This window comes from Gavia stellata, chromosome 27 (genome assembly GCF_030936135.1).
Source record: "Gavia stellata isolate bGavSte3 chromosome 27, bGavSte3.hap2, whole genome shotgun sequence".
NCBI classification, from domain to species: Eukaryota; Metazoa; Chordata; class Aves; order Gaviiformes; family Gaviidae; genus Gavia; species Gavia stellata.
The window spans coordinates 4,789,120-4,814,557 of record NC_082620.1 but is presented as its reverse complement, the minus strand read 5'-3'; the positions used below and the strand labels follow the sequence as shown (position 1 = coordinate 4,814,557).

Sequence of the window (25,438 nt, the reverse complement as noted above, 5' to 3'; positions counted from 1 at the left end):
AATAGCTGAGTTGCAGGCATCTGTCTGTTGTGTTGGACTATTTTACCAATATTTCAGCTAGCTGAGGTCTTGAGACAGAACTGTTACAGATATGTCAGACCCAGCTCCAGCTGCACTCAGTGGAAAAAGAGTAACTGACTTCAGTGGGAGCTGGATTGGGACCTAAAACAGTGAGTGCAGTGGTGCTGCAATGTCTTTCATCTCAAAGTTGCTGGGTGAAATCCAGACTATGCTGGTAATGGTTGGGAAGCTGCCAGCTGCTAATGATGTGGAACAAGTTGGTGAGTCCTTGCTCCAGTTTGTATGAAGCCACCAGACAAAACAAGTCCCAAGAATAGCCAGCTCAACCCTTTCCTGGTTGGGTTCATGCTGTACCGGCAAGGGAGTAATTTAGGAACTTCCCCTGATGTGGCTCCTGTGGTGTCTGATGTGTGGAGGCCACAATGCTTCTGTGCACATTTATCCTCATGAAATTCCCTAGAAATACTCAACATGCTATAAAAACAGTGTCTGGAACATAGTGCTTTCCCAGACCTGCCCCACTCTCCTGGTGCTTTGATATGCTCATAGCATAACCACAAAACCTGTCTTCCTCTTTGATTTCCCTGCCTGTAGCTGCATCTCCTGGACTGAACACCTACACTCTGCAGTGCTCTTTCCTTTAGTTCCTATAGGTGAAGTGCACTGGGTGATGGAAAAGCAGACACATTGTAGCGTGGAGTACCCTAAGAGCTCAAATTCAATGGATGGCTGAAGCAAGAAAGTGATTCACTTTCTAACAATAACCCACTGGGCATTGTGAAGCAGTGTGGGAGATTGGACAATGGTTTTCCCAATTTCAGCTCAATACTGGAAAATTATGATGGGGAAGGAGAAGCAGCCCACTGCACAGACCATCTGTACAGCTGTTGAGGTAAGCAGATACAAGCAAACATACCTCTTCGTTCCACCTCGCTGAAGAAAATGAAAGTAAAGGTGATGACAGCCAGGAAGCAGGTAATACTTCTGCTGTCTGGCTCAAACAGTGCCAATGGCTTTGTTTTCCAGGCCTTCAGAAAAAGTCACCGATGCCTGAGCTTTTTAGAACTGATCTCCCCTTTGAGATGTTTTTCATGTAGAGGAACAGAGGCCACAAGACAGACTATCTTCAAAGCGTTCAGGGGGGATGATAGGCATATCTAGGCAAAACTGGAGGTGCAGTCAGAGAACATGCGCAGGATCTGTTAAAGATCAAACCTTATATGCCTGACTCCTCTCTGCTCTAAGGTGGCTGTGCTTCTAACATTGCTCTTACAGTGCTCTCTGCTGGGGAATGAGAGGTAGAGGCAAGCATGGCTGCAAGTATCCTTTAGCCTAGAAGGTAGACAACCATCACAGGCTAAGGAACGACACACAAATTTAGTTTACGCGTTGCTCCAGTGAATGTATACAATGTCCTCCGGCCCAGCCGTACAAACTAGGCTGAACTGTGCTCCAAGAATAAGTTTCTAGCCAACGCAGAAGCAGGTGGCATAAATGTCTGGAGCCAGTAACCTGTTGCTGTTCTGTTGGCCTGACAGTGGTCCCCAGGCAAACAGGCTTCTCGTGCAGCGTGGAGCACGTTCAGGCTGCCCAGCCGAGACACCCAGCTGGAATCAGGTGTAACAGACTCCTTAATGAGCTTGGCAAGACAAGTAGGTTAGTGTCTTTTACTGCTGGCCATGGTAAATGGGGTAAACAGTAAATTTCACCAGGATAGCACCTAGTAAAATGGAAAACCATAAGCTATTTATCACCTAGCTAGGCTAGCTAGCAAAGGCCCTGCTAACCCAGGATTTGGTGATGGAAGAACACTGTTGTCACCTTAACGTATGTCATTTTCAGAAGCTGATAAAGGTGGCCTGGTAGAAAAACCCACCTTTCTGTGCTCCTAGATGGCACTTCCACCAGAGGGCTCTGCGGGCCTATCTTCACGTTCGGAAGTCCCCTTAGTGTAGATGAGCAATCAGGTGAAAAGGTACAGTTTTAATCAAAATATTGACTCCAACCAGTACAGTGTTAGGTTATGGTAGAGTCCTCCCCTTTAATTAGTATCCTTTAGAGGCAGCGCTGTCCGTAAATAGCCTGTAGCTACTTTACTGACATTATATAAACTCTCAATAGCTTGCAACTTGTTCCTAATTATTCTTAGTGGGGATAAACTGGGATATGTGGTCTCATGCCCTACACCAAATAGAGAACTAAGCAGAAAAGTGTTCATAGGCAGACAGTCTTGGTACTTGCCTAAGAAACCTACATTAGCTGCTGCAATGTATTAAATTTCACTGAAATCTATGAACACTTAAATTGCTATGCTGGGCTGTAGATGCGGTGACTAAGGAGTCAACTCCATCAGTCCTGCTGCCCAGTCAGACATCCCCTAAATTGCTTCCACATCAGTTACGAGAGCTCAAGTACCGAACTTCAGCGGCTGCTGCATGTCTCCCTGGCAGTACCACAGGGCATAAAGTGAGTGTAGATGCTTCTGTACAGGTTGAGTATTAGAAGCAGCAGCCATCAGCCTGGTAAATCTCACACAGGGGGCGGACAGGGAGGCGCTGGGCTGCAGTCTGCCCTTACGGCTGTTTTCTATTGCTGCCCGTCTTTGCTTTTGTATGGGGCCATAGGATGCAGAGCATACATTAGACCAAAGTTGTAAACAGTGTAAAGTTTCCTGACCTTCGTCTGTCCTACCTCAGCCTAGCCCCCATGGAAAGAGAGAAAGTGGAAATCAGGCCCTACAGCTCTAACGCTGAGAATTGTAACATGACCTCCCTCCTACATGCCATGCCAGTCAGTGAACCGACTCCAAATGGCTGTGTTTAAAAACAACACAGCTCTGGACACGTCCTTCCCCAGGTCTCAGATCACAGGCAGCCCTGCTAGAAACCCTTGTCCAGAGCATTTTCTGGGAAGCTGTTTGATGAGTGGCTGTCTTGAGCCTACGCCTCCCGCACACCCCCCCGCACGGGCTGCCACCCGAGACAAGGGCCCTGGTGCTTCCCTCCTGCCTGGCAGCTGCTCTTGCTCCTGCCTGGCCCTTTGCCTCACGGAAAAGCCCACTGCCCAGTTACCAACTGACAGCGGCAAGGCATTCTTCAATGTGCACAGCATAAGGGCAGGGAAAGAGCAAAGGAACGGCAACAGAATAAAACAAACCAAGGGAAAGGACCCCCATCCCACGTGCACGTTCTGAAGGACCCTATATGCTCCGGTTACTGAAACTGATTTTTCCCTCCTTCCTTGTGCCCAGAAGGCACAGCTTCTTCGCTCCTCAACCACCCTTGCCATAGCAACTTCCCACCCTTTTCTGTACAGCTTGCACAACTCTGGCCTGTTGGATCCTGTCAGGATCAGCTTCCCCCACCTCTTTGTCCCCCTAAAACAACTGACCAATACCTTTCCTGCTGGAACGTCTCACCTTCTTCCTCTCCCTCCCATGTCACAATCACCCCATCCACTGCTGTCCGGGAAGGCCAATTTCTCCTTCTGCTTGAAGCAGATTTTCTTTTGTCACTTAGGCCAAGCTTCTTGTTTCCGCACTGTAAAGGACTGCCTGGCACCTCCCCGGGCTATACAAACCCATTTGATCTAGAAGGTGTTTTCCTAAGATTGCTGGTGGGCTAGAAATAACCTCCTGCCACTGCATACCTCTCCACAAACCGTTGTGTTCGTGCACATTTGCGCACTGTGAGAAAGGCTGCTGCACCTCTGTGGAACAGGGAGTGTTAAGACTGGGGCTCAAAACTGGTTTTGATGTGCGGGGGGAGCTTTTTTGTTTGGTCATGTGGGAAAACGCTTGGCCAAGCCCCGTCAAACTATGTGTATGTGTAATAGGGCCCTGTGTGTGTGAACACAAAAGGCTAGTAGTCCGGCCTTTGTGCATCTGTAGTTTATGTATGCATGTAAATGAGAATGTTTGGCCCAGCTTTCACTGTGTATATACGTGTGCTTATGTGAATCCTTACCGATTTGCAGTGTGCATGTGTACCACTGTTGTGTTGAGCTGGAAGTCTTAGCAAAGCAGTCCTTACGGCCAGTTCTGGTTATGTTGATGTTATCAGGTGCCATAGATGTGTTTTCTCAATGCTAACAACTACCTGGAAGTTTTTGTCATTGTGATAAGGTCAGTGGGTTTTTTGGCTGGTGAGAGGCCCTATAAACAAGGTGAGGCTCCAAAGATCACATGGTGGCTGAATCAATACCTCGAGCAAACAGAAGAGATATGTTAACAGTCATCTGCATTCTGATAAACCTGCTCTCTTCCAAGTCATCTCCTCTCCAGACTTTTTTATCTTTAGAGTCATTTACATGATCCATTGGGATTACGCTTTAGAGAAGACCCTTCATTTATCTCACTGCTTGACAGGCCCAGCATCTTTGATGTATTTACAGCTAGCAAATTCATGTTGCTGCCTGGATCTCTAGTATCTATTCTAGGTCATTACAAAGAGTAACTTTATAGAATCTTGATGATGACTCGGGGTCCTCAGGATCCCAGGATGTATGGGGACCAGGTGGTCAGAGCTGTAACTTTGCCTCAGATCCTATTTGCACTTAATGCTGTATTCCTTCCTTAGTTTCAGCAAACTCTATAGACAAGGGATCCCATCACGCTTGTCCACTAGACTGATTATGCTTCAGTAAATCATTACTCTTCAGCCACCACACAAGATCACTTAGGGGCAACCGTTCTTTATAGCACTTTAGGATTCATCGTCTTCACCTCAAAAAGAAACAGAAAGGTCTAGAAGGGCTGTTCTTTGGAGTCTGAGGATCCAGGACAGGCCCACCCAAACAGCACTGACCCCAGGGTGGACCCAGGTATTGCTTCATCTCTTGGTTTTAACCCTTAAGCTGTTTTTTTCCTCTGAGTAGGCTGAAGTCTAAATGCTGGGAATGTGCACACCCAAATTTCAAGCTCCGGCACCTAGCAGTATTAGGACTGGGAAGTTTGGGTTGTGCCATAAGGCAGGAGTGAAGTTCATGTCTGGATCTGAATTTAAGCTAGGAGGCTGTTCAAGCCTGTTGTCAAGGATAATAGAAAACTCGTGTATATGGAAAATATGCAGACCTAGGGTCTTTTTGTAGATTTTAATGTTTTCCTCAGGATTTTAACTTTAATGTTAAAAGCCAGACATTTGTAAATGTCCTGGCTGTGAAATTAACCCACAGCATATAAATCGATGGCATATATCCTACAGATGAGTGTAAATCGCTGCACTGGGCCAAAGTTCTTCCACTGACTTTAGGGGAGTGTAAATTTTAAAAGCTTCATGTCATGTGTCCCTGAAATATGAATACTTCTAAAGATCATTGTTGAGCCACCTCTCAGAAATACCGAGCAGATCCCTCACCTGGCAGTGCAGATGTCTGAGCTTTCCCCCAGGGCATTCAAAGGGCTGGAGGAAAGCTGCAGGCTTTGAGTACCTAAACAGCACTTTTGATTTTTTTGTTGGATGAGTCAAATAACTGAGATATTTCCTCTGTTTTTAACATAAAAACAGAAGAGCCATTTGCAGAAACAAGAGCTTGACGTTTCTGGAATCCTTGGGAACAAGGGAGGGGGAAGGACTATTTCCATACTGCTCACTGGATGCCACCATTCAGGCACGCCCGAGCACAGCACGATTTTCATACGTTTCCGTGTGTCCATGCCACTGCCCCTTTTGGCACATCCGTGCTCTTTTTGTGGGGTCTCAGCTTAAATAAGCTGCCTACCCCAGCCGCCCTTGCAGCGTGCCGCTCGAGAACGTACCGTGAAAGGCCAATTTATCTGCAATGAGATGTTTACAGCGACGGAGCTGCGCGTGCCTGTGGCTCACGCCACAAAGGACCCAGCCTGAGCTTTCTTCTCTACCTGCCCGTTTACCTTACAGCTGTACCCGAGTGCAGGTATGCACCTAAAAACGTGGGCCCAAAGCAAATCTAGGCTTTAGCGTTGGTATAGACACGCTGAGGAGCCAGCTTTGTGAGCTCGGTGGAGACCCAGGTGACAGCACGGGACTACGTGTCCGTGCGCACGGTGGTTGTCACCTCTCCGTGGTGTCTGCGCTAGCGCTGCCCAGGCACATGCACAATCCGCTACGGATTTTTAAAAGCACCGCGCCTCGCAAGGCCGTCGTGCCTCAGGCGGGAAGGCCCGGCCAGACGAGCAGGCAGCTCTCCAGCAGGCCGGAGGCCCCGGCCCGGGAGCGAAGGCCCCCTCAGCGCTCCCGCCTGTTCCGCTGCTGCCACCTGCGCCCGGCCTCGGGCGGCTCCGGCGGGACCTTCCCCGCCGCGCTCCCGCTGCCGCTCGCCCCGCGGCCTTCCAGCCGGCCGCGGCGGGGGCGGTGCTGCCCGCGGTGACGTCACGCGCGTCCGTTTGACGCATCACGCACCGCCCGCCGGCGTCACGTGCGCGCCGCGGCCCGGCCTCCGCCTCCAGCTGCCGCTGGCGGAGCCGCAGCCGGAGCCGGCGGCAGCGGCAGCAGCATGGCGGGCGCCCCGCAGGAGAACACGCTGCTGCACCTCTTCGCCGGGGGGTGAGTGCGGTCGCCGCGGCGGAGGGCCGGGCCGGGCCGGGCGCCGGGTTACGGCCGCGCTGGAGGGGCTGCCGCCCGCCGGGCCGCAGGCCCCGCGGGGAGGGTGGCGGTGGCCCCGCGGGGAGTACCCGGCCGCTGCCGCGGGTGAGGGGCGGGCTGGCGGCGGCGCGACCGGCGGCCTCCGCTCCCCTGGGCCTGCCGGCTGGCGACGGGGAGACGGGCCGTAGCCCGCGTCTCTTCCGCCGCCTCCCGCGCAAACCTGCGCGCCCCCTGAGCGGCCGCGGCAGCGTTCTCCTTGCTGCCTGCGCCAAGGAGGCGAGGCGAGCGCGCCTTTCCCGAATTGGAAGGCGCACCCTCAGCAAGCCAAGCGGGAAGGGTGGGAAGGGATCGCGGTGCGAGCCGAGGTCAGCGCCGGGCGGTTAGTTGCACTGCTGTGACATTTAGCTGTATGTAATTTAAAAACCTTACATCGCTGTGGCATCCAGCTCCGTTCAGTTAAACACTTCACTCTAAACCCTGCCCTCGTACCTGGCTCCTGCTGAGTCAAGCAGGAGCTGAGGGATGTCATCCAAAAAGCCTTGCCCAGACAGCAGGCAGTGGGCTTTTTGGTGGACTGTAGCTTGGCTTTGTAAAGGAACGTATTTGCACAGCACTTTAATGAGCTCTGTGTAGGTGACGGTTAATAGTGGAGGCTCGAAATAGCGGAGACTGCGTAACTGCCTGATCCATGTCATTATACTGAAAACCAAGTACTCCCATAAGGGAAAGGGAGGGGAGGAGAGAGTTAGAGAAGGTCCTGGTACTTCTGAGTAAGTGACCTGGCTTGCCAGGCCACTTCTTTAGAGTTCTTGCAAGCAGTTGTAAACTTCTTATTTTTGTTGTGTTAAAAGCTTAAAGTAACACCACACACACACACACACTGCAACCCACAAACCACCAACCAAAAACCCTCCCCAAAAGCCTTGTTAATTAACTTGTTACGGTAATTTTAATAGTAGTCCAGTAAGATCATTTTATGGTATAAATTAAAAATAAATTTTAAAAAAATCACTTGTTATGCAGATAGTAGGTGCTGTTGTATGCACTTCTGTCCTTATCAGAAATCTTTTGTTTTAATCTTGTTTTAATGCCTTAAACTATCTGAGTAGTAGAATATTCTGTAGCACTTGTCAGCAGACAATAGTTAGGAACATGAAATCTATTGTTAGCTTAAATCTGTTTAGTAGCAGACCATTGTTTCTTCTTTTGTAACATGTCCTTGGAGCAGTAAGTTCATTTAACACAACATTAAACCCAACAAAGCAAAGTTTTCCAGAGACACTGCCCTTCTGCTGCTGACTTGGATACTATGTGCTGTTAAGTCCTGTCTTTCCCCCGCCTCCCGCACGTGTGTTGCAGCACTGCCTGGAGCCCGTGACAGAAACTGGACCTGGATGTACACGTGCAACTTGTTTGGGTAGTAACAATGCCTATCCACAACTCCAGGTGTCCTCCATAACTCATCAGACTATAAATAAAGAGGAATTTTAAACTCTTCAGTGTCTTAATCTAGTACTGGGTGGTACAGTATCTTCCTTACTCATTTAATGTACCCTCTACCTTCTCTGAGGATTATAGTAAACAGCCATTTTCTGCAGCATGCCTGGGAAGTCACCGGGTCAGATCTGATTTTGAGAGAGCGTGGCTGGGAAGGACTAGAAACACAGCAGGGAATATCCCCCTGACCACTCTGCTATAGTAAGACTGATCTATTTCTAAAGCAGCGATGAAAATACAGCACAGAGGGAAGAGATGGTCTTTTAGGGCATATGGGCCTTTAAGCGTTCATTACTGGGCCTGATTCTTGTTCTGCACGTCTTGTTATTTACAGAGGCACGGAAAAGTGTACCATCATTTACCTTGCTGTGATGTTACAGAAAGGAAAATGAGGCAGCAAATTTAGTATTCTCATGCACCAGCCAATGCTAAAGTGTTTGGTCCACCACACACCCACCCACCATCCAAACAGCTGATTTCAGAGCGGTTCCCTGTTCAGGGCCCTGACATTCCATCTCCTCTGTGTGTTCGTGGCTACTAACGCTATTTTCTCTGCTTTTCAAGTGAGAAATGCGGACTTCTTAGGGTTCGCTGGATGGAACAAGAAACTGAACGCCAGTTTTGAACTGTTGCCCAAGCTATTAAAACACCTTTCTCTACGTGTAAGAAAAGTAGTAGGAAATAGGTGATGTGTTTGGAGGGGTGCTGGACCAGCCAGCCGGCAGGCAAGCTAGAAACCCAGATCCTGTTAGATACGAGGCTCTGTGCCATGTCTGCCTTACGCATTTCAGTTTTTAGTAGTGGTAAAGGAGGCCTGCTCAATCAAATCTGATTAAAGGAGCTCAGCTGTGATAATATTTTGCTATATCTATTACATCATCAAAGGAATTTTAGAAAGAATTGTTAGTGTGTTAGTGCTTGAGTAATAGTCTCTGTTGAGGTCTTTCCTCAGTCCTTCAAATACCTTTACCTTTGCACTTTTTCACAGAACCCTATTACAATAAATGGGTTGTATTGTGACACAAAGCTGTTTGCAGAACCAGCACCTCGGATAAAATGACCCTTCCAGGAGAAGAAAGTGTTGGAAGTTCAGAATGCTTTATACATTGTGTCAGATGCTCACCTTTGTTCAATTGTGAAGTATTTTTTGCAGATAAAGCAAGAGCAGCCCATTCACTTGAAATAATTTGGATAGAGAGATTATTGGTATTACAATAGCTTCCTGTGAAGGTGAGATGGGGTGCAGTGTCAGCTTAAGAAGATGTAATACAGTATCCTTAGGTGTGCACAGAAGAGGCAGGCCAGCTGCTTAATGGCCAGAATAGAAGTGCTTAATGCTTCAGAGGCTGGGAGTGATGAAATGCTTGAGTATTAGAAAGTGTTCTCCAGTTGTTGAAAGAGACGGCTTCCTGTTAGCAGACTTCTTATAGGCAGACAGACTCATTGGCTTCCTTTTGTTTCTGTTAGTTCCTTTGAAGGCTCATTGCAATAGTAACAGCAAACCAAAGGGTCTTGGGATTTTGGTGGGAAGATGACTCTGAGGGCAGGGAAAATTTCAGAAGCAGCAAAAAGAATGATGCCCGAGTTGCACAACAAATGTAAGCATGTTTACAAGTCTGGATTGTTGCTTCCCTGCTGCAGTCAGTGCAGTTGTTATTTATTTTTGTTTGCGAAAACCTGTGGACGAGGCTGTGGGAGAGGTTACTCCATGTTGTCTTTCCAGCTGGAGTAGTACTGTTTACTACAGGGATTTCCTAAGAAGTGGTGCTTGGAGGCTGCAGTGCCCTTCATAGAACTGGCAAAGAGCAAAAATGAACTTTTTATCTTGATTTCATACAGGTACTGTGATATGTATTCTTTAGTAGTTCGGTTCAAACCGGGGGACTGTTTGTTGAATAAAACCATGTTTGTGACTTTTTTTTCTGTCTTGGTATTGAGGCCTAAGTCCATAACTGCCCTGCTCCTATGGCTCTGAAAAGCAACCTTAGATACCAAAGCTTGCTTAAGCCACCTGTAAAAGAGTTGGAAGCATACTTTGGGAAGGTTGGCGACATCAAGCTACTTTGAATTGAGGGCATAGTGACATCTGTCTCCATGGGCGTAGGTTGATCGTCTCAGTTGCAGCCGAGAGGTGTTTGATGATGTAGGTTGCCAAGAGCCTTGTTTAAAGTGGTGCATTTCACCTGGGTTTGCCTGAGTCTCTAGTACAGGTCACGGAACTGATGAAAAGTTACTCCCCAAATTAGTAACCAAACGAGTTGTGGGGAAAGGGACTGGTATACCGCTCCCTCAGATGTTAATTGTTAAGTGATGTGCTGATGCTGACAAACCGTTCGGGAAATAATGTTTCCATTTGTAAAATGGAGAGAAGCAGTCTTCACCTGAAGTATGTGTGTCTGCTCTACTGTGCGTGGTCCAGGACAGCTAGAGTTGATGGTGAGATTGACTGTCTTCCAGCTCTTTACCTGGTTTAGGTTCTCATGTGCGTTATATAATTTACTAACAGTGTATCAGCTCAAGGAACACAGTAAGTGCTTACAGGAATATCTATACCTGATAACATTATTAGCTGGAAATTTATTGAATGCTTAATAACTGAAAATTAAGGCATTAGGAGCAGTCTGTATTGTTTTGGTACTCAGTTTCCTATGGCATCCAAGAATGCAGCAGCTTGTTTTATTTGCAGTCTTGACGATGCAGTAACAAAATATCAAAGATATAACCGGCTTTGCTGTTTATGCGATGCATTTTGTGCTAAAGCACATGGCACGTTTTAGAAAAACAACAAAATTCCTGTTGCAAATACAGTCTCATTTAAAACTTGTCGCACTTGCTGTGAATATACTGTTCGCTTTGGGGTTTCCTTATCGGCCTTCATGGGCACGATCCTATGTCAGCAACCCGGAAAGCAGATAACACTCTGCACTGTTGGTGACGTGGTTTAGCTGTATCCCTGGCTGTCCCACTGAATTCAGTCTTGCTCTATAGGCTCCTGAATCCATCAGAGGGGTCGAGTCAATAGTACCAAATGATTTGCCAAGGTGTATTTTGACCTTTAAAGCTGTATGTGGTGCTATCCATGAAGCACGAATTGACGTATACTTGTCAACCTGGTTCTTAAAGTGGCCCGTTAAGTATAGTTGCCAGACCATTTGCACTAATACCTCTCTTGCAAGTGTTTTACTTCTGTCTATCAAAAATTCACTGTTAAATGTTGAGAGGAGTTGCTGTCCTTTGGGGAGGAAGAGCTAATTTCAAATGGTCACATAGCAAAACGTGTCAGGCGGAGTTATAAGTTACGATTCCTCTAACCAAGCAGCTTATCATCCTTGCTCATGATCTTAGTCAAGTCAGTGCTACCCCACTGAAAGATCGTTAAAGGTTTGGATCCTTTTTTTGGTTCGTTTTTGTTTTGCAGAACTTCCTTTAACATTCGGCATTGTGTTGATATTCGTATTAAGAATATTGCTCAGTGATTAAATCTAGGACAGATGAAGTAAGCCCTACTCTTAATTAAGATTCTTGACATCTATATCAATTGTGCTAGTGGGTGCTGAGAGTTTATTTCAAATGCAAGTCATTGCTATGTTGCGGGTGGACTTTGTGAAGATAGAAAGCTGGCAGCAAGAGAAAAATTGGAATTGGATTTTGAGATTTACATCCTTGGCATGTTTACACAGCATTTTCTTGTTATGGAAGTAAATAATTTTTCGGCAGCTCTGAATGCATAGCACATTATATATCTCCATAAACACAAAGTGTTTCATATTCTCAGACCAAGAGTTTCCTTAGTTCCTTTGTTTGGACCTCACAAAGCAGAGAACTGTATTTTACCGCTCTAATGGCGTTATATGACTGGCTCATCATGTAACTAGAGGAGGCATTCAAAGCCTGAAGTACATACACTCTTTTTCTGGCAGTTAGGTGACAGGCCAAAGCTGATGAATTGGGTGTCTCACATTGAAGAGACTTTGTAGCTGTGATACATGCAGAGCATAGCTGGGAACCTCTTGTTATATGCTTGCGGTGCGACCTGTTGAAGGTACTCTACCATAGTGTTTTGTTTCTATCTTTTGACTAGGGACAGATTTAGACATTGTTTTGGGATTTTTTGCAAGAGGCTAGTGCAGTAAACACTGCTTAACATCTTTGGAGCTGTAGTTCTGCACTGATACAGGAAAAAAACCCCTGACTCAAACCAGTATGGAGACTCGGAGGTTTTCCCTTGATGGCAGCATAAGATTTTCCCAAATGAAATTTATCTGGCTGTATATCCATAGTTTGAATCTTTCAGGGTTTATGGCTGTTTATGTAGCTGGGGAAGGCTGGTTGTTTTTCCTTTCTTCCCAGAGGCAGGCATTTGAAACACCCTAGGAATACAAAGCGTTTCTTTTATGCACAGTGTGTTATTTCTCAGCCGTCTTTCCAGGGAATAGAGCAACACCAGGGTGTGATGCATAGAATTCCACGTGGAGGAAAATCGGCTCATCTGAAAAAGCTGCCCAATACATCAAAGTCCTTACTTGAACTATCTGCTGCGCATTTATATTTGGGACATAATATATGCACCCTGTAGACATTCTGAGAATTGCTCTGTTAGATAATGCTTTTTTCTTAAATGTCACACTGACAACATAAAGTGTGAGCTGTTAAAACTGATGATGCAGATATTAACTCATTGTGTTGAATATCAGAGGATTACATATGCATTACCAGAAGTACTTAAATATTAAAGGCTGCATAAATTAACTGGATTATCAAGCTAAAAGGATGAAAGGCAAGGAGTGGGCTGGGAAGGCAAGACGACAGCTGATGCAGGAGGGAATATGCCAGAGAGGCTAAAAAATTGCGTGGCGAGATATCACTGTAGACTGAGCAGTTGGTAGTTCAGAATCAGCAAATGGAGTTTCAGGGTTCTGAATTTATGAATTGTTACTGTGAAAGGATTGTTTTAATGTTCATAAATGTGAAATAAATGAGGACCAAAGACGGAGTACGCAGTAGTGGCATGTTGATAGATGAATGAATTGGAAACTAAGGTAATCAAATTCTCTTCATCGAGTTCCCACAGACTTACAATTTCTCTTGAGTATCTGGATTTGTCAGGTGTGAATTACACATACTTGTGTGTGTGTTGGATATACATAGTAAGAAAGGTGGCAGTGGTGATCTGCAAGAGGGATCCTCAAAACACTTCCTGCTCCCAGTTGTAAGGGTGAGCTGTGGGAACAGGAAAGGTTTTGCTGGAGAAGCCATTCCTGACCTCTCTTTTTCCCCCAAGATCTAATTTCAGAGAAATGGGAGCAACGTGAGATGCATCTGACAAAACAGAGAAGGATAAACTGAAGTGATGTCCTCCAGAGTAGTATTGACACAACAGAAGGCTTGTGTCCAAGCCCTGGTTCAGTACACAAAATAATCAGAGGGCTACACAAAATAATCGGAGCCCTGATAAGGTCTCTGTTAACACTGTCATTTTTGAGCCAAATGCAACAACTTCAGCTGCTTTGTACCTAGTTCCATGAACAACTTTGTGACTTTATTCAACAGTCAAAGCATAAGTGGTTTAAAAGGGCTGAAGGCAAAGCTCTTTCTTATAGTATGTGTCACTTTGGATGTATGGCTTGTCCCTAGTTTAGGTTTTTTCCCCTTTCAGCAGGGAAGAGGAAGAAGCAAGAACTGAAAGGAGAAGAAACACATTGAAGCGTGCTGTTAAATCACATTGCCAGTCTCAGCTTAAACACAGTTTCTTCTCTTGGATGCATTTGCATCTGAAAAGCCTAGTGTTTGGGATCATGTACTTGGATAGAATCTTGCAGAACATGAAGACTGTAGTGAGGAAGTTGTATTCCCCGGCCATGTGGGCTGAGGTGTTCTTCTGAACCTTATAAAGAACCTTAATTTTTGTGGTTGTACAGCCAGGGTGGCCAGGCTCTTAGCGCAAGTGCAGGGGCTTCAGGGTTTTGGCAAAGAATGGTTCCTGTTTGGTGTAAGACGTACCGTTTCAGCAAGCAAAATAATCTGTACTGGATAAAGCTTTTATAAACTAGTATGTATCTACAGCGTGGATTTTTCTGCCATTCTTTAATTACCATTTTGCTTGTGTTTAAAAAAAGATTCTCCTAGTAAAATAGTTCATGTAAAGATGGAGCTTTAGAAAATACGTACTAGTACCTTTATTGATGTCCTTTTATGGATCTCTGTTTCCAAATTAGTGCGTGCAAACTTCTTATGACCTAGCAAGCAATGCTTTTTCTATGCGCAAGGCAAAGGATAGGATCTTTTTTTTTTAAATTAATCTCCCTTTCATGGAAAACTACTTAAATTACAATTTCACATTAACATCAAAGAGAGTTAAGCTGTTGACTCATGGTGTTTCTAAGGAAAACCGCAAACACAGATTTTTGAAGGAATCACATGCTTTGACGCTTGTGTAAACAAAGAAAATGTTTCCTAGTCAAGAGGTTCAGTTGTAGTAAACGCCTTTGGAAAAAACTTGAAACCTTTAGTTAAATCTTCCTAAATCCCAATGTATTTGATGAATAAAATTTTTATGTAGTGCCTTTTAGCCAACCTCAACATTATGTTTAATTGTGAAGTTTGACAGAAGGGACATTCAATTACCAAAGAGGAACAGCAGCAGAGAGAGAAATGGATTGACCAGTCATTTTCCAGATCACTGATTAAAAAGAAAATTAGGACTCGTACACCTTACATTCTTGGCCCAGTGTGCTTTTTCTGAGGCTCAGTCTGACTACATTGAGTATAAGCCTATTACAGGATCATTTATTTCTTCTTTAGATATATATTTATATATAGGTATGGGTGTCTATATGTGTGTGTGTACATGCACACACACACATAGGTATGGGTGTCTATATGTGTTTGTGTACATGCACACACACACATAGGTATGGGTGTCTATATGTGTGTGTGTACACGCACACACACACATAGGTATGGGTGTCTATATGTGTGTGTGTACACGCACACACACACATAGGTATGGGTGTCTATATGTGTGTGTGTACACATACACGTGTGGGTGTAGAGTATTTTATTTTTGTCCTTCTGTTATGCAAGTATGGGAATTCTGTTCTTTAGTAGCCTTTCTGTCCTGTTTTTTTGTTTTCCCACCCTCCGTCTCATTCTTGCAGCTTCCTTCCCCCCACCCCCAAAAAAGTAGTTGATATCCATTGTTTTTAAAAGGGCCTAACTTAGTGTAGTTTTCATACTTGCTGCTTTTGTAGACAGTTGTTTTAATTGTAAGTACTGAAATGGTGAGGAATTACATTGCTGTGTTTTCAGTCCATAGTGTCCTAATCCCCAGTGGCTTGTTGTCATCTGCCAGCTTCCTGCTTCCCATAAGAAAAATCCTTCCAAGGGTATGTCTGTTTTAGGACAACAACCTCTGAAACATGGATGACTCTGAAGTTTTTACAGGCAGAATTCCAGGTCCTGGCAGAACATGGGACCCGCAGATGGTCAGATTTTTTTGTTAGTGCTGGGTATCATCTTTGTGTTTACCAATCTCATCGCTACGCATGATCATTATAACAGTTTCCCAACCTTCTCTCCCTTCCCCCAGGGCTTGGGAACAGCCTCCCTTGCCTCAGGCCAAAACTGCCCTGCTTCCCAATAATTTGTCCACAGCGCAGAGCAACTGGAAACAAGTCTTCAGATTTTATTTATATACCATGCTCTGATTTGACTCGTCTGTGTAGCTATGTTTTCCTGACTCTATCTTCTGTTTAAATTGTATTTCACAGATGCGGAGGAACAGTTGGCGCCATCTTCACGTGTCCCTTAGAGGTAATAAAGACTAGGCTCCAATCTTCAAAGCTAGCCTTCCAGGCTGTCTACTACCCACAAGTCCAGCTGGGGACCATCAGTGGTGAAGGAATGGTCAGGCCAACATCTGTATCGCCTGGGCTCTTTAGCGTTCTCAAGTGAGTACTGCTCTTCCTGTCATTCAGTGTTGCTTGACACCAGTGATCTGAGTTTCAGTTCTTCTGTGCAAACACGGAATGCAAATTTTGCTCCAGACCTGCACTGGAAGGATTCATGTCAGTCGGAATTCTGACTTCAGCAGTAGAAAGATAAATTATTCTTTTAAAAACACGTGCCTATTCAGGACTCCTGAGCATTCCTTTGAACTTCCACAGCAATTTGTTGACACCACTTAGAGACTTTCCAACATGAATTGATTTGATTAAGTGTTTGGAGGTGTTATTATTAAATTGTCTCCTCACATTTAGGCTTTTTGGTAGTTATGACTGCCTAGGGATCAATACACAGAGGACATACTGTAAACTCTTGATGTGCCTTAGCTTGTGGGAACTATCACAGAAAATATTCTGGAGGAAAGGGCTCTTTCTCTTTTTCAACACTGAGAAGTGTCATCTTTGTCTCTTATTGGGAACAATCATGTTTACTGTCTCCTTTGAGCATTGGAACAGGTAATCCTTACTAGCTGGGGCCAATTCTTGCCGAATGATTGAAGGACTGAATAAGCCATATATGCTGTCTTTTTCTTTTTCCTGGCATCATTCCCAGTTTGCTTTGAGTAGCTAGTAGAGATACTTGTTGCTATTGCTGCCCATGCCATTTACCTGGTTGATGGAGGGAAGTTTTAATTCCTCTCTCGAAGTGTTCTCTCTTTGGAGTGTCATGCAAAAGCAAGAGCCTGTAGCCTTTCCTTCACCTTAACGGACTAGCATTGTAACACGGTTTCTGATTCTCTGCACTTAGTGATGCATGTCAGCTCCTGATCTGTCTTTGAAGCTGGCCCTGCTTTGAGCGTGAGTTTGAACCAGATGACCTCCAGAACTCTGTGTTCCCATATCTTTTAAGTTCTGCTTGCCTGCACTCTCATGTGGATGATCTATAACTGAAACTCATGGGAGTGGGGGAAGGACACTTTTTGCAAAAGCAGTCTCACTAAAATATAATGTCTAACTGGGGTCTTGGAAGCTTTTATCTTTTTGTCAGCTGTAGCCGACTTAATGGGCTCTCCTCTGTTTGCTATTAGATGTTGTCTTTGCCAATTATTATTATGCATAGATCCTGTCTACACCTGTATTACTTACAATCTCTGTTAAAAGCCTTCTGTGTGGTTCAGTCTGCAGCAGCTGATGCTTCAGCTGTTCCCTTTTCAGATGTGTATTCATGAAGAAGAGGAAATGTGAAATCATTTAGCTTACAACTGCTGAATAGTTTTACCAGCAACTCTGAAATCCAAATCTCTGCTACTGTATTTCATATCAAAGCACCATTAACTTATGGTTCAGACCTTATGCAAATGGATTGAGCTTATTTGGATCATTGGGCACCCCAGGGTGATGCAGAGAGGTCCTGTTTAGATCAGGTAGCAGAAATGCCAAAGAAAATAATGACTAGCAAAGCACATTGAATGATTTTATGTAAGACCAACATGCCTGGCAGATTGCCTGGGGAGAAGCTGCACAGTTATATAACAGTACAGTGCTAATTCAAATTCTCTGCAGAACTATCTGGCTAGAGTCATTCTGGGACTTGAGTTTCTGTATTGTAAACAGTGCTGCTTTCAGCTGCCAAACATTTCTTTGTCTATTCAGAGGTGAGTCTAGAGCAATTCGTGACTGAAAATGTAAGGTTGTGCCAGTTGCCTTTAATTTTAATCTCCTTTCCCTTGCTATCTTTTCACCTTGCAGCATTGGACTTTAGGCAGCTGTAACTAAAGGAAGTGAAAACTTCAAGGCACGATGCTCTTAATTCATCCTCTTGGCCCATCTTTTTCTGGGGTTGTCTTTTTTTTGGGGGGAGAGAGGAGATGGTTTAAAATTGGATCAACCTTTTAATATATTTATTAAGCTCATGAAATTTGGTGACTATGCTTTTGATTTCGTTTCACTTCAGGAATTGCTCAGCTGCATGCATCACGAAGTTTTCGACCTGCTTACTTCAGAGGCTTGAGAAGTGAGAGCATAAGATTTATGCTGTCATTCCCTTGCAGGCAGCATCTATGAAGAACAGATAATGCTATTGATTATGATCTTTCTGATAAAATACAAGTGTATGAAGAAAGAAGTGAAGTTAGGTCTTTTGCTTTTACTCTTCCATCCCTTTCTCAGTCCTGGTCATGCATGCATTGCCAAACTGGATATGACTTGGGCCTTCTGGTTTGGGAAAATAGCATGGCTAAAGAAGCAGCTGTTAGAGCCCTACATATAAAATTGCTCTCTTAAAGGTGTTGAGTATGAAAGCCCCTTAACTGCTGTAAATAGAAAGAAAGTAGGTACTCAGGAGGGCGGGTTAAGCCTGCTGCTGAATAGAAAGCACTCCAGAAGGACAGGCTGTTTTTGTCTAATCCATTTAAGATTCTGATGAGTCACCCCAGCTGGAATCTGCAGTCGTGACTGTTAAGTGACAAAGACCAAGTAGTTGGTGGATCTGTCTCCTTGGAGACACTCAGCCCTGGAGTTTACACAGAAAGTTCAACTCTGCTGCAGAAAAAGTGTTTCAGAAGCTCCTATATCTTCTTCTGTCTAATGAGCTTGGTTTTGGAATCTCTGCGGAACATTCTCAACAGTGCTAATGACCTAGAGAGCAAATTCTGAAAAATTGGCAGTTCCAACAGGTGCATGTGAACTACCCATGGAGCCCGGTGTTACCTGGATTTTTTTGCATGGTTTTCACATGGTGAGTTCAGTTAAGAGGGCTGCTGTCTAGCAGATTGTGCACTGAAATCCCAGTGATTACTGGACTTTACCTGGCTGTTACTAGTGTTTGGCTGCTGGTTTAGTCCCTGAAAATATGTCTGCTGCTACTAGTGCACGGAATTTGTAAGATGCCTTTTAATGAGGCACTTCAGTGAGGTGTTGTACAGAACTTGGCAGCTGCTGGGGAAGCTGTCTAAACAGTTTATCTTCTTCAGAGAAGTCCTAGCCCAGTGTGCCTTCTAAGGTGTGAGGGAAGATGGGTGGAAATGGCTTTGGAAACCTGGGCTGTAGCAATTGCAGAACTGCAGGAAAGAATCATTTCATGATCTTCTGCTTTAGACCTGATCACGAAGTCCAGTCCTGACAGTGATTCACTGCAGTACCTCTGTAGTTGGAGTTTACTTGGGAAAGATGATGTGAACTCTTCTGAATGCCCTCAAAACCAGATATCCCTGAACTACCTGGGGAGACATAGCTTGCAGTACGGTTGCTGCATTCAACTTTTACTCTGGGGAAAAAACACATCACTAGATAATTGTGAAAGGGAAAAGGATTTCTTTTTTTGTGTCTCTCTACAAGAAGCAAACTACTGAATTGCTTAGATACAGAGAATGCCAAAAATACTCTTTGTTCATCAGAGTCAACCATCACTGGGTTTTCCATGAAACTTTAATTCAATCCCTGACAGCTTTCAAAGAATGGAAATTATAACTTTGTGCCGTATGACACACATTTGCCTGTGGTGCACTGAAGTTTTATGGTATAGTGGCTTTTATTCAGTAATGTATAATTCTGCAAATTTTCAAGTGTATTATGTAGCTTAAAAGCTAACAACTTCACAATTGATACTGCTTTTGTACCATTCTTTTGACTGACTGTCTGACAGAGCGAGAAGCGTAACTTTTAACCCAAATACTATCTTTTTTTTTTTTCCCTGTTTGTTTTTATTTTAAGGTCAATTCTGGAAAAAGAAGGACCAAGGTCACTATTCCGAGGGCTGGGTCCAAACTTAGTTGGAGTTGCACCATCAAGGTAAATAGTTAAACTATTGCTAAAAGACACATTTAAGGTACTGACCCAAATGTTGCAGCACATTCGTGATTCCAAAGAATAGGTCATGAAATTATCCCATCTGTAAACTGAGATTTGTGCATGTATACTGCGCAGTATACATACCGAGAAATACTTCTAAAAATCTGCTTTACACTTGTATAACACTGGAAGGTGCAGATTAAATAAGGCACTTAAATTCAAAGTCATTGCAAGAGCCACTTATCATGTTCTTGAGAAAAAAAACGAAAAAGTAGTGCAGAAAAATCTGTAGGATTAATATTTGCATTTCTCTAATATGATCTGCTGCTTCCCTGTGAATACATAAAAGTGCTTGCCAAACACTGACTAGGAGCTAGATGCCAGGGGAGAGGAGTACCTGTCTGGTCCTTGATTGCCTAAATTTTTCTCAAATTAAAAACTGCAGCTGAGGGGGAAAGACGTGCATTGCTGCCGCATAACCCTGAAGCTCTGTATGTGTGGTTTTTTTAAACAGCAACAACAAAAGTAGCTGCACAGTTTGTATTTGGAAGTCTTACAGGCACCTAAATGGTTTCCACATGTACCTGTGACTGTCCCATTCTTGTCAGGGCTGAAGATCTTTGTGCCTAGCAAATGTTAAAACTCCTTAGCAATCGGGAAATTGGCAGATGTTCTCTGCTTGAAATTGAACCAGTTAAAAAGGAATTTGAAGAGTGCTGTACTCCCTCTCTGGCCTCTTGCCTAGTAGGTAGGATGTTCCCCCTGGAAGTGGGGAATCCTATTTCTGTACAGGTAATCTTTGCAGCAGGGAACTGAATTTAAGACTGCCTGCTTTTTCATGCAGCTCACTCATGCTGTCTTTTGTGTTCCTTCATATTCTTCCCTAAGATTGGAATAAGATACTTTATGGAAATTCTTAAATTGTAGCCACCAATGTCCACCTTTTTTTAGCAGTTCACTTCAAGGAGCTGTGATCTGAACATACTTGGTCCAGACAGCTTCTTACTCCTCATATTGACTGTTGCAGATCAGCTGAGCTTCCTCTATTCCTATGCATTATATAGGGGTTTAAGGTGTGTAAAACTTTTTCATTTCAGTCCAGGGTTGAGTGTTGAAAACATGAAGTGCTGCTAACGCAATTACAGAGCTGAACAAATTTATGGAGAACATAGGCTCCAGGTGGGAAAGTGATATTCCCAAGTTTACAAAGTGTGTTTAATGCCAGAGCTGGTGTAGGTATCCATTCTAACTTGCTTTGTCTGCAAGACCATGTTGCCTCCCATCTCAGACTTGGTGTGAAAGTAAAATATTTCTTCCCTGTGGGTGTCAAGTCAGATAGTGTCACTGTAGTGTAAGGAGAAAAAAAAACCCAACCAACCCTGTGTCCTTGTAGATGGAAGTAGTTACATGGAGGCCTCTTTGGAGAGAAAGTCTTGTTTTTCAGGAGGTTGGGGGTAAGAACGGTAACGTTTCTAATTTGATGTTGTGTGTATTACATTGCTTTTCTCCTCTTTTTTTTTTTTCCACAGAGCCGTCTATTTTGCATGCTACTCCAAAGCTAAAGAGCGATTTAATGGCGTTTTTGTGCCCAACAGCAACATTGTGCACATCTGTTCTGCAGGTTCTGCAGGTGTGTATTTGCAATTCATCTTCCGTATGGTCTGCAGCAATACCCCAGTCTCCAGACCATAGCCAGTAGCAGGCAATACATGCATTGGTATCTGTGTGGCTCTGAGATGCACCTTAATTCTTTAAAGTATTTATTCTAAGCTGTTGTTGCTACAAGACTTCTTCTGTCCCTCTTAATAGTTGGGAAACGAATAGAATGAATCATAAGGTGGGGACTGGACTTTCAGTCTGTCTGTAGAGGACCTAGGCTAAGACAGCAGTCTTGGCTGACAGCTCTGGATAATTGTGGTATATGAATGAGTACGGAGGCCAGCATGTGGCACATTCTGGAAATGTACACTTAGTTTGAGGTTGTATATGCCAGAAAAACAGGAGTTTGCTAGCTGCTAACTTACCTTGTGTACAGAGGAACTGTTTTCCTGTTCAACACTTGGAAGTATTTCTAGATTGTTGTTTACTAACTTGGGATGAACTTTTTTCCAACTGCAATGCTATGGTAATGTCTCTGAATGTAAGAAAAAAAAATATTAGCAGACACCAGCAAACTTTTGATACTGTTTTAGCCAAATTGTTTCAGGATGTTGTATTTTCTCTACCAGGGTGGGGAAAATAGTTTGTTCTTGCAGGAAAAATACTGCAGAAGAGCTCTCCTAGTTCAAGCATCAGTCACCAGAGTGATCATTAAAAATAATCTTTCCCAAACTAACCCCTTAATTGTGGTGGGTTCTGTTAATGAGGTGGCTCAATGGCACCACCTAGAGCCCTGGGGAAAACAAGAGACTAATACATGTGTGTTTTCCCCACAGGCTTCCTTTCAGCTATTATTCTAAAACCCAGTCAGTAAGTAAGCTATCTTGTCTACAGCAGTCTTTAGGAACATGAAGTACATATTAAAATAGGTGCAAAAAGGGAGAATCCTTTAAGAAATTCCAAGGCCATTGGTCAATGCCTCCTGAAGTTTAACATGAGATGGTTCTCTGGCAAGAGAGGGCTTGTAAGCTACGCACCTGCATGTCTTTTGAAACCTCTAGATAGAGCTGGTAACTAGAACTGCCTCACTGCACAGTGTGTAAAGTTCATGTTTGCCATGGCAATAGACCGGCCTGGATCCAGCTATACTTCTGGTTTTCTTTTCTCTTTTTCAGCCTTCATCACAAATTCCCTGATGAATCCTATATGGATGGTGAAAACCAGAATGCAACTGGAACGGAAGTAAGTAACTGATTGAAGGAGATCGGATGCCACTGAGTGGCTACGGGAGCCTCTGGAAAACTGAACTTTTACATTTTTACTCATGGCTCTGCACTTTGATAGATCTTTTCCGGTTGTTTCCCTGACTCTCAATTCCACCTTTCAAGCCACCATGCTTCTGTCTGGTCAGAATAAAGGTTAAGGTTCTGTGTTTCCTACTTCAGTTTGATGCACAGTTACTATTGAGAAGGATGCGGAAGTTGTGTTGAGTGCTGAGCTAGGTTCAGTTTCTGGTTTCACTGTAAATTTTAAGTACAGTTGGGCATAGAATTAATTTTCTCTCAGATTCCTGCTTACAGAATCTTCTGTACTTCAGGGGTTGATGTTGGGGATAAATATATCCAGGACTGAAATGCTTTGGTGCAGCAATAATAGAGGCTTTGGAAAGGTCAGAAGAGCTCATGCGGGAGACTGAGCATGAGGTGGCAGTCTGTGTCCCATTTGGCAATATCCCTTGTACTGATCCTAGATCATACAAATGTGTGTGTTACTGCAGCAAACCAAGGTTACTGATACACGGCTAGGTAGCTGTAAAGAGAGGAGGGGTGATATTTTTAAATTGTAATGAAGCCACATTAGTTTAGTCTCATACAACATTCTAGAGGCAATAAGAATCTGTTGCAGTGGTTTAATGCTTCCTTCAGCATTGTATTGCTGTTAACCATACCTCCTGAAGACAGAGAGGGAATTTGACAGTAATATCTTTTAGCTGAGTGATTCACAGTCAATGATGGATATCGAAGCAATGAGGAACTCTGCTAATAATGTAACCGCTTAGAATGGAAATTCCTTCCTGCAAGGATGTGTTAGGTCAGATAAGAAGGATCCTTTAAGGCACCACAACTTATAAATAATTTATAAGACTTAATTTCAGCACTTCACAGGGTGGGACCTTTGAACTGAGTGCTGCCTCTTAATGTGAAGGGTCATTTCTCATGTAGCAGACCTCTGTCTTTTGGCCTGCTGAAGATGGCTTTAAATGGAATTACTAGTTTAACACAAAGCAGTGTCTCTTTAATGCTTATTGTCTTTTAAAGCATTGCTGTGAACTGTGACAGACTGGCTAGAACTTGAGCTGTAAGAATTATTACGAGTATGTATTAGTGAATTAGCAAAGTCAAGTCTGTGCTCTTAGCATGATAGTCCTGCTCTATGCAGCTTTCCTAGAAGATTTTTGGAGTAAAACTTAGCAGAGAACCATTTCTGTAGTTATAAAAACCATTGAAAGCCATGAGGTTTTTTTAATACGAATTCTTCTTCTGGGCTCATCATATGCTCTGTTCTGTTTGTTTTTTAGAGTCAGGGGTTCAAAACCAATGAATGCTTTGCAGTGTGCTAGATATGTTTACCAGACAGAAGGTATCCGCGGCTTTTATAGGGGCCTGACTGCCTCCTATGCTGGGATTTCTGAGACCATTATCTGCTTTGCTATTTATGAAAGTTTAAAAAAGAACCTAAAAGAAGTCCAACTGCCCCCTTCCCCTCCTAATGGGACCGAAAGGAACTCAACGAACTTCTTTGGACTGATGTTTGCTGCTGCTGTTTCCAAGGGCTGTGCCTCTTGTATTGCTTATCCACATGGTATGTTAACTTTTCCATTTACGACTGCAGTAGAACAGCTGTTGGCTGTAACCCAAGACAAGTGATGGGGTTTAGGGCTGTAAAATTCTTAGTCGTTTTAATGGCTGAATGCATGTTACTGTGGCGTGTGCATATGCATTGGCATTTTCAGTACTGGTCCCACCATTCCTGGTTAGCCACAGAGTTGATGATTGGGACTTCCTAGTTTACAAACAACTCAAAAAATACCAAAAAGAAATTGAATGCCTAATGCTCCTGTTCTCACTAGTTCCCTCATCTAGCTGAGTCCCCACAGCCTTTGGGATTCTGTGACCAAGGGGTGGGCAACACTTGTAGAGTGAGCAGTCTTACTCTTTTTGGATAGATGTGAATGTTATCGTGGTTATGTAGCAAGAGCAGTATTGATTATGTGAGCATCAGTGAAGCGTTTAGTTCTGTAGCAGTTTGAATGAGAAAATAATCCATTTATTCCGCATGAGAGGGAAGTCCTCTTTAACTTTGCTTCTTGCCTGAAGGGCAAGGCGTACAGGATTCCATGGCTGAAAGTACTGGCAGGCAACTGGTACAGGAAGGTTTTGCATACTCTTTCATCATGGCATGTTTCTCAATGGGAAGGTTTAAGTCTCATTAACTTTGGGCTCTGTTTTACTTTTCTGCAGAGGTCATACGGACACGGCTGCGAGAAGAAGGCACTAAATACAAGACTTTCATTCAGACAGCACGCCTGGTAGCACGTGAAGAAGGCTATCTCGCTTTCTATAGAGGACTCTTTGCCCAACTCATCCGGCAAATACCAAACACAGCCATTGTGTTGTCTACCTATGAGTTAATTGTGTATCTGTTAGAAGACCGTGCAAAGTAGCAGAGCCAAGACTCCTGTTACAGACTGTAGACCCATTTCTTCATTGAACAAATAGTCCTTTAAGAGACTGATGCAGGTGGCCGTGCTGGTGGAAAAACTACAAGTCTGTGACCACCTGCTGGATATTTCCTTTTGGATTCATGCTTTCTGAAAGGTCTCAAGTCATTAACGTTAATAGTTAATTATAACTTTTTTTAACTTAATGATAATTAAACGGCTACTAAATTAAATTACACTATTTAATTTAAGTATATTTTTGTCCTTTTCCTTAAGCACAGCCATATGTGGTCAAGGAATGTACCTCA

General features: G+C 43.9%; 1 protein-coding gene across 1 annotated transcript; it reads left to right on the top strand.

Annotated features, from left to right (window-relative positions):
- The first annotated feature begins 6,491 nt into the window (after positions 1 to 6,491).
- On the top strand, positions 6,492 to 25,438 carry SLC25A33 (solute carrier family 25 member 33). Its single transcript, XM_059830004.1, has 7 exons — positions 6,492 to 6,542; positions 15,848 to 16,027; positions 19,733 to 19,810; positions 21,340 to 21,440; positions 22,585 to 22,651; positions 23,988 to 24,271; positions 24,931 to 25,438. Exons 1-7 carry the CDS (start codon positions 6,493 to 6,495, stop codon positions 25,131 to 25,133), a joined length of 963 nt encoding a protein of 320 aa, XP_059685987.1. The 5' UTR covers position 6,492; the 3' UTR covers positions 25,134 to 25,438.

Excerpts from the sequence above, each read along its gene's own strand:
- SLC25A33 (XM_059830004.1), top strand. The coding sequence starts at position 6,493 with ATGGCGGGCGCCCCGCAGGAGAACACGCTGCTGCACCTCTTCGCCGGG. Across the intron at positions 6,543-15,847 it reads CTGCACCTCTTCGCCGGGGG|ATGCGGAGGAACAGTTGGCG; the intron begins GTGAGTGCGGTC and ends TGTATTTCACAG. Across the intron at positions 16,028-19,732 it reads GGGCTCTTTAGCGTTCTCAA|GTCAATTCTGGAAAAAGAAG; the intron begins GTGAGTACTGCT and ends TTTTATTTTAAG.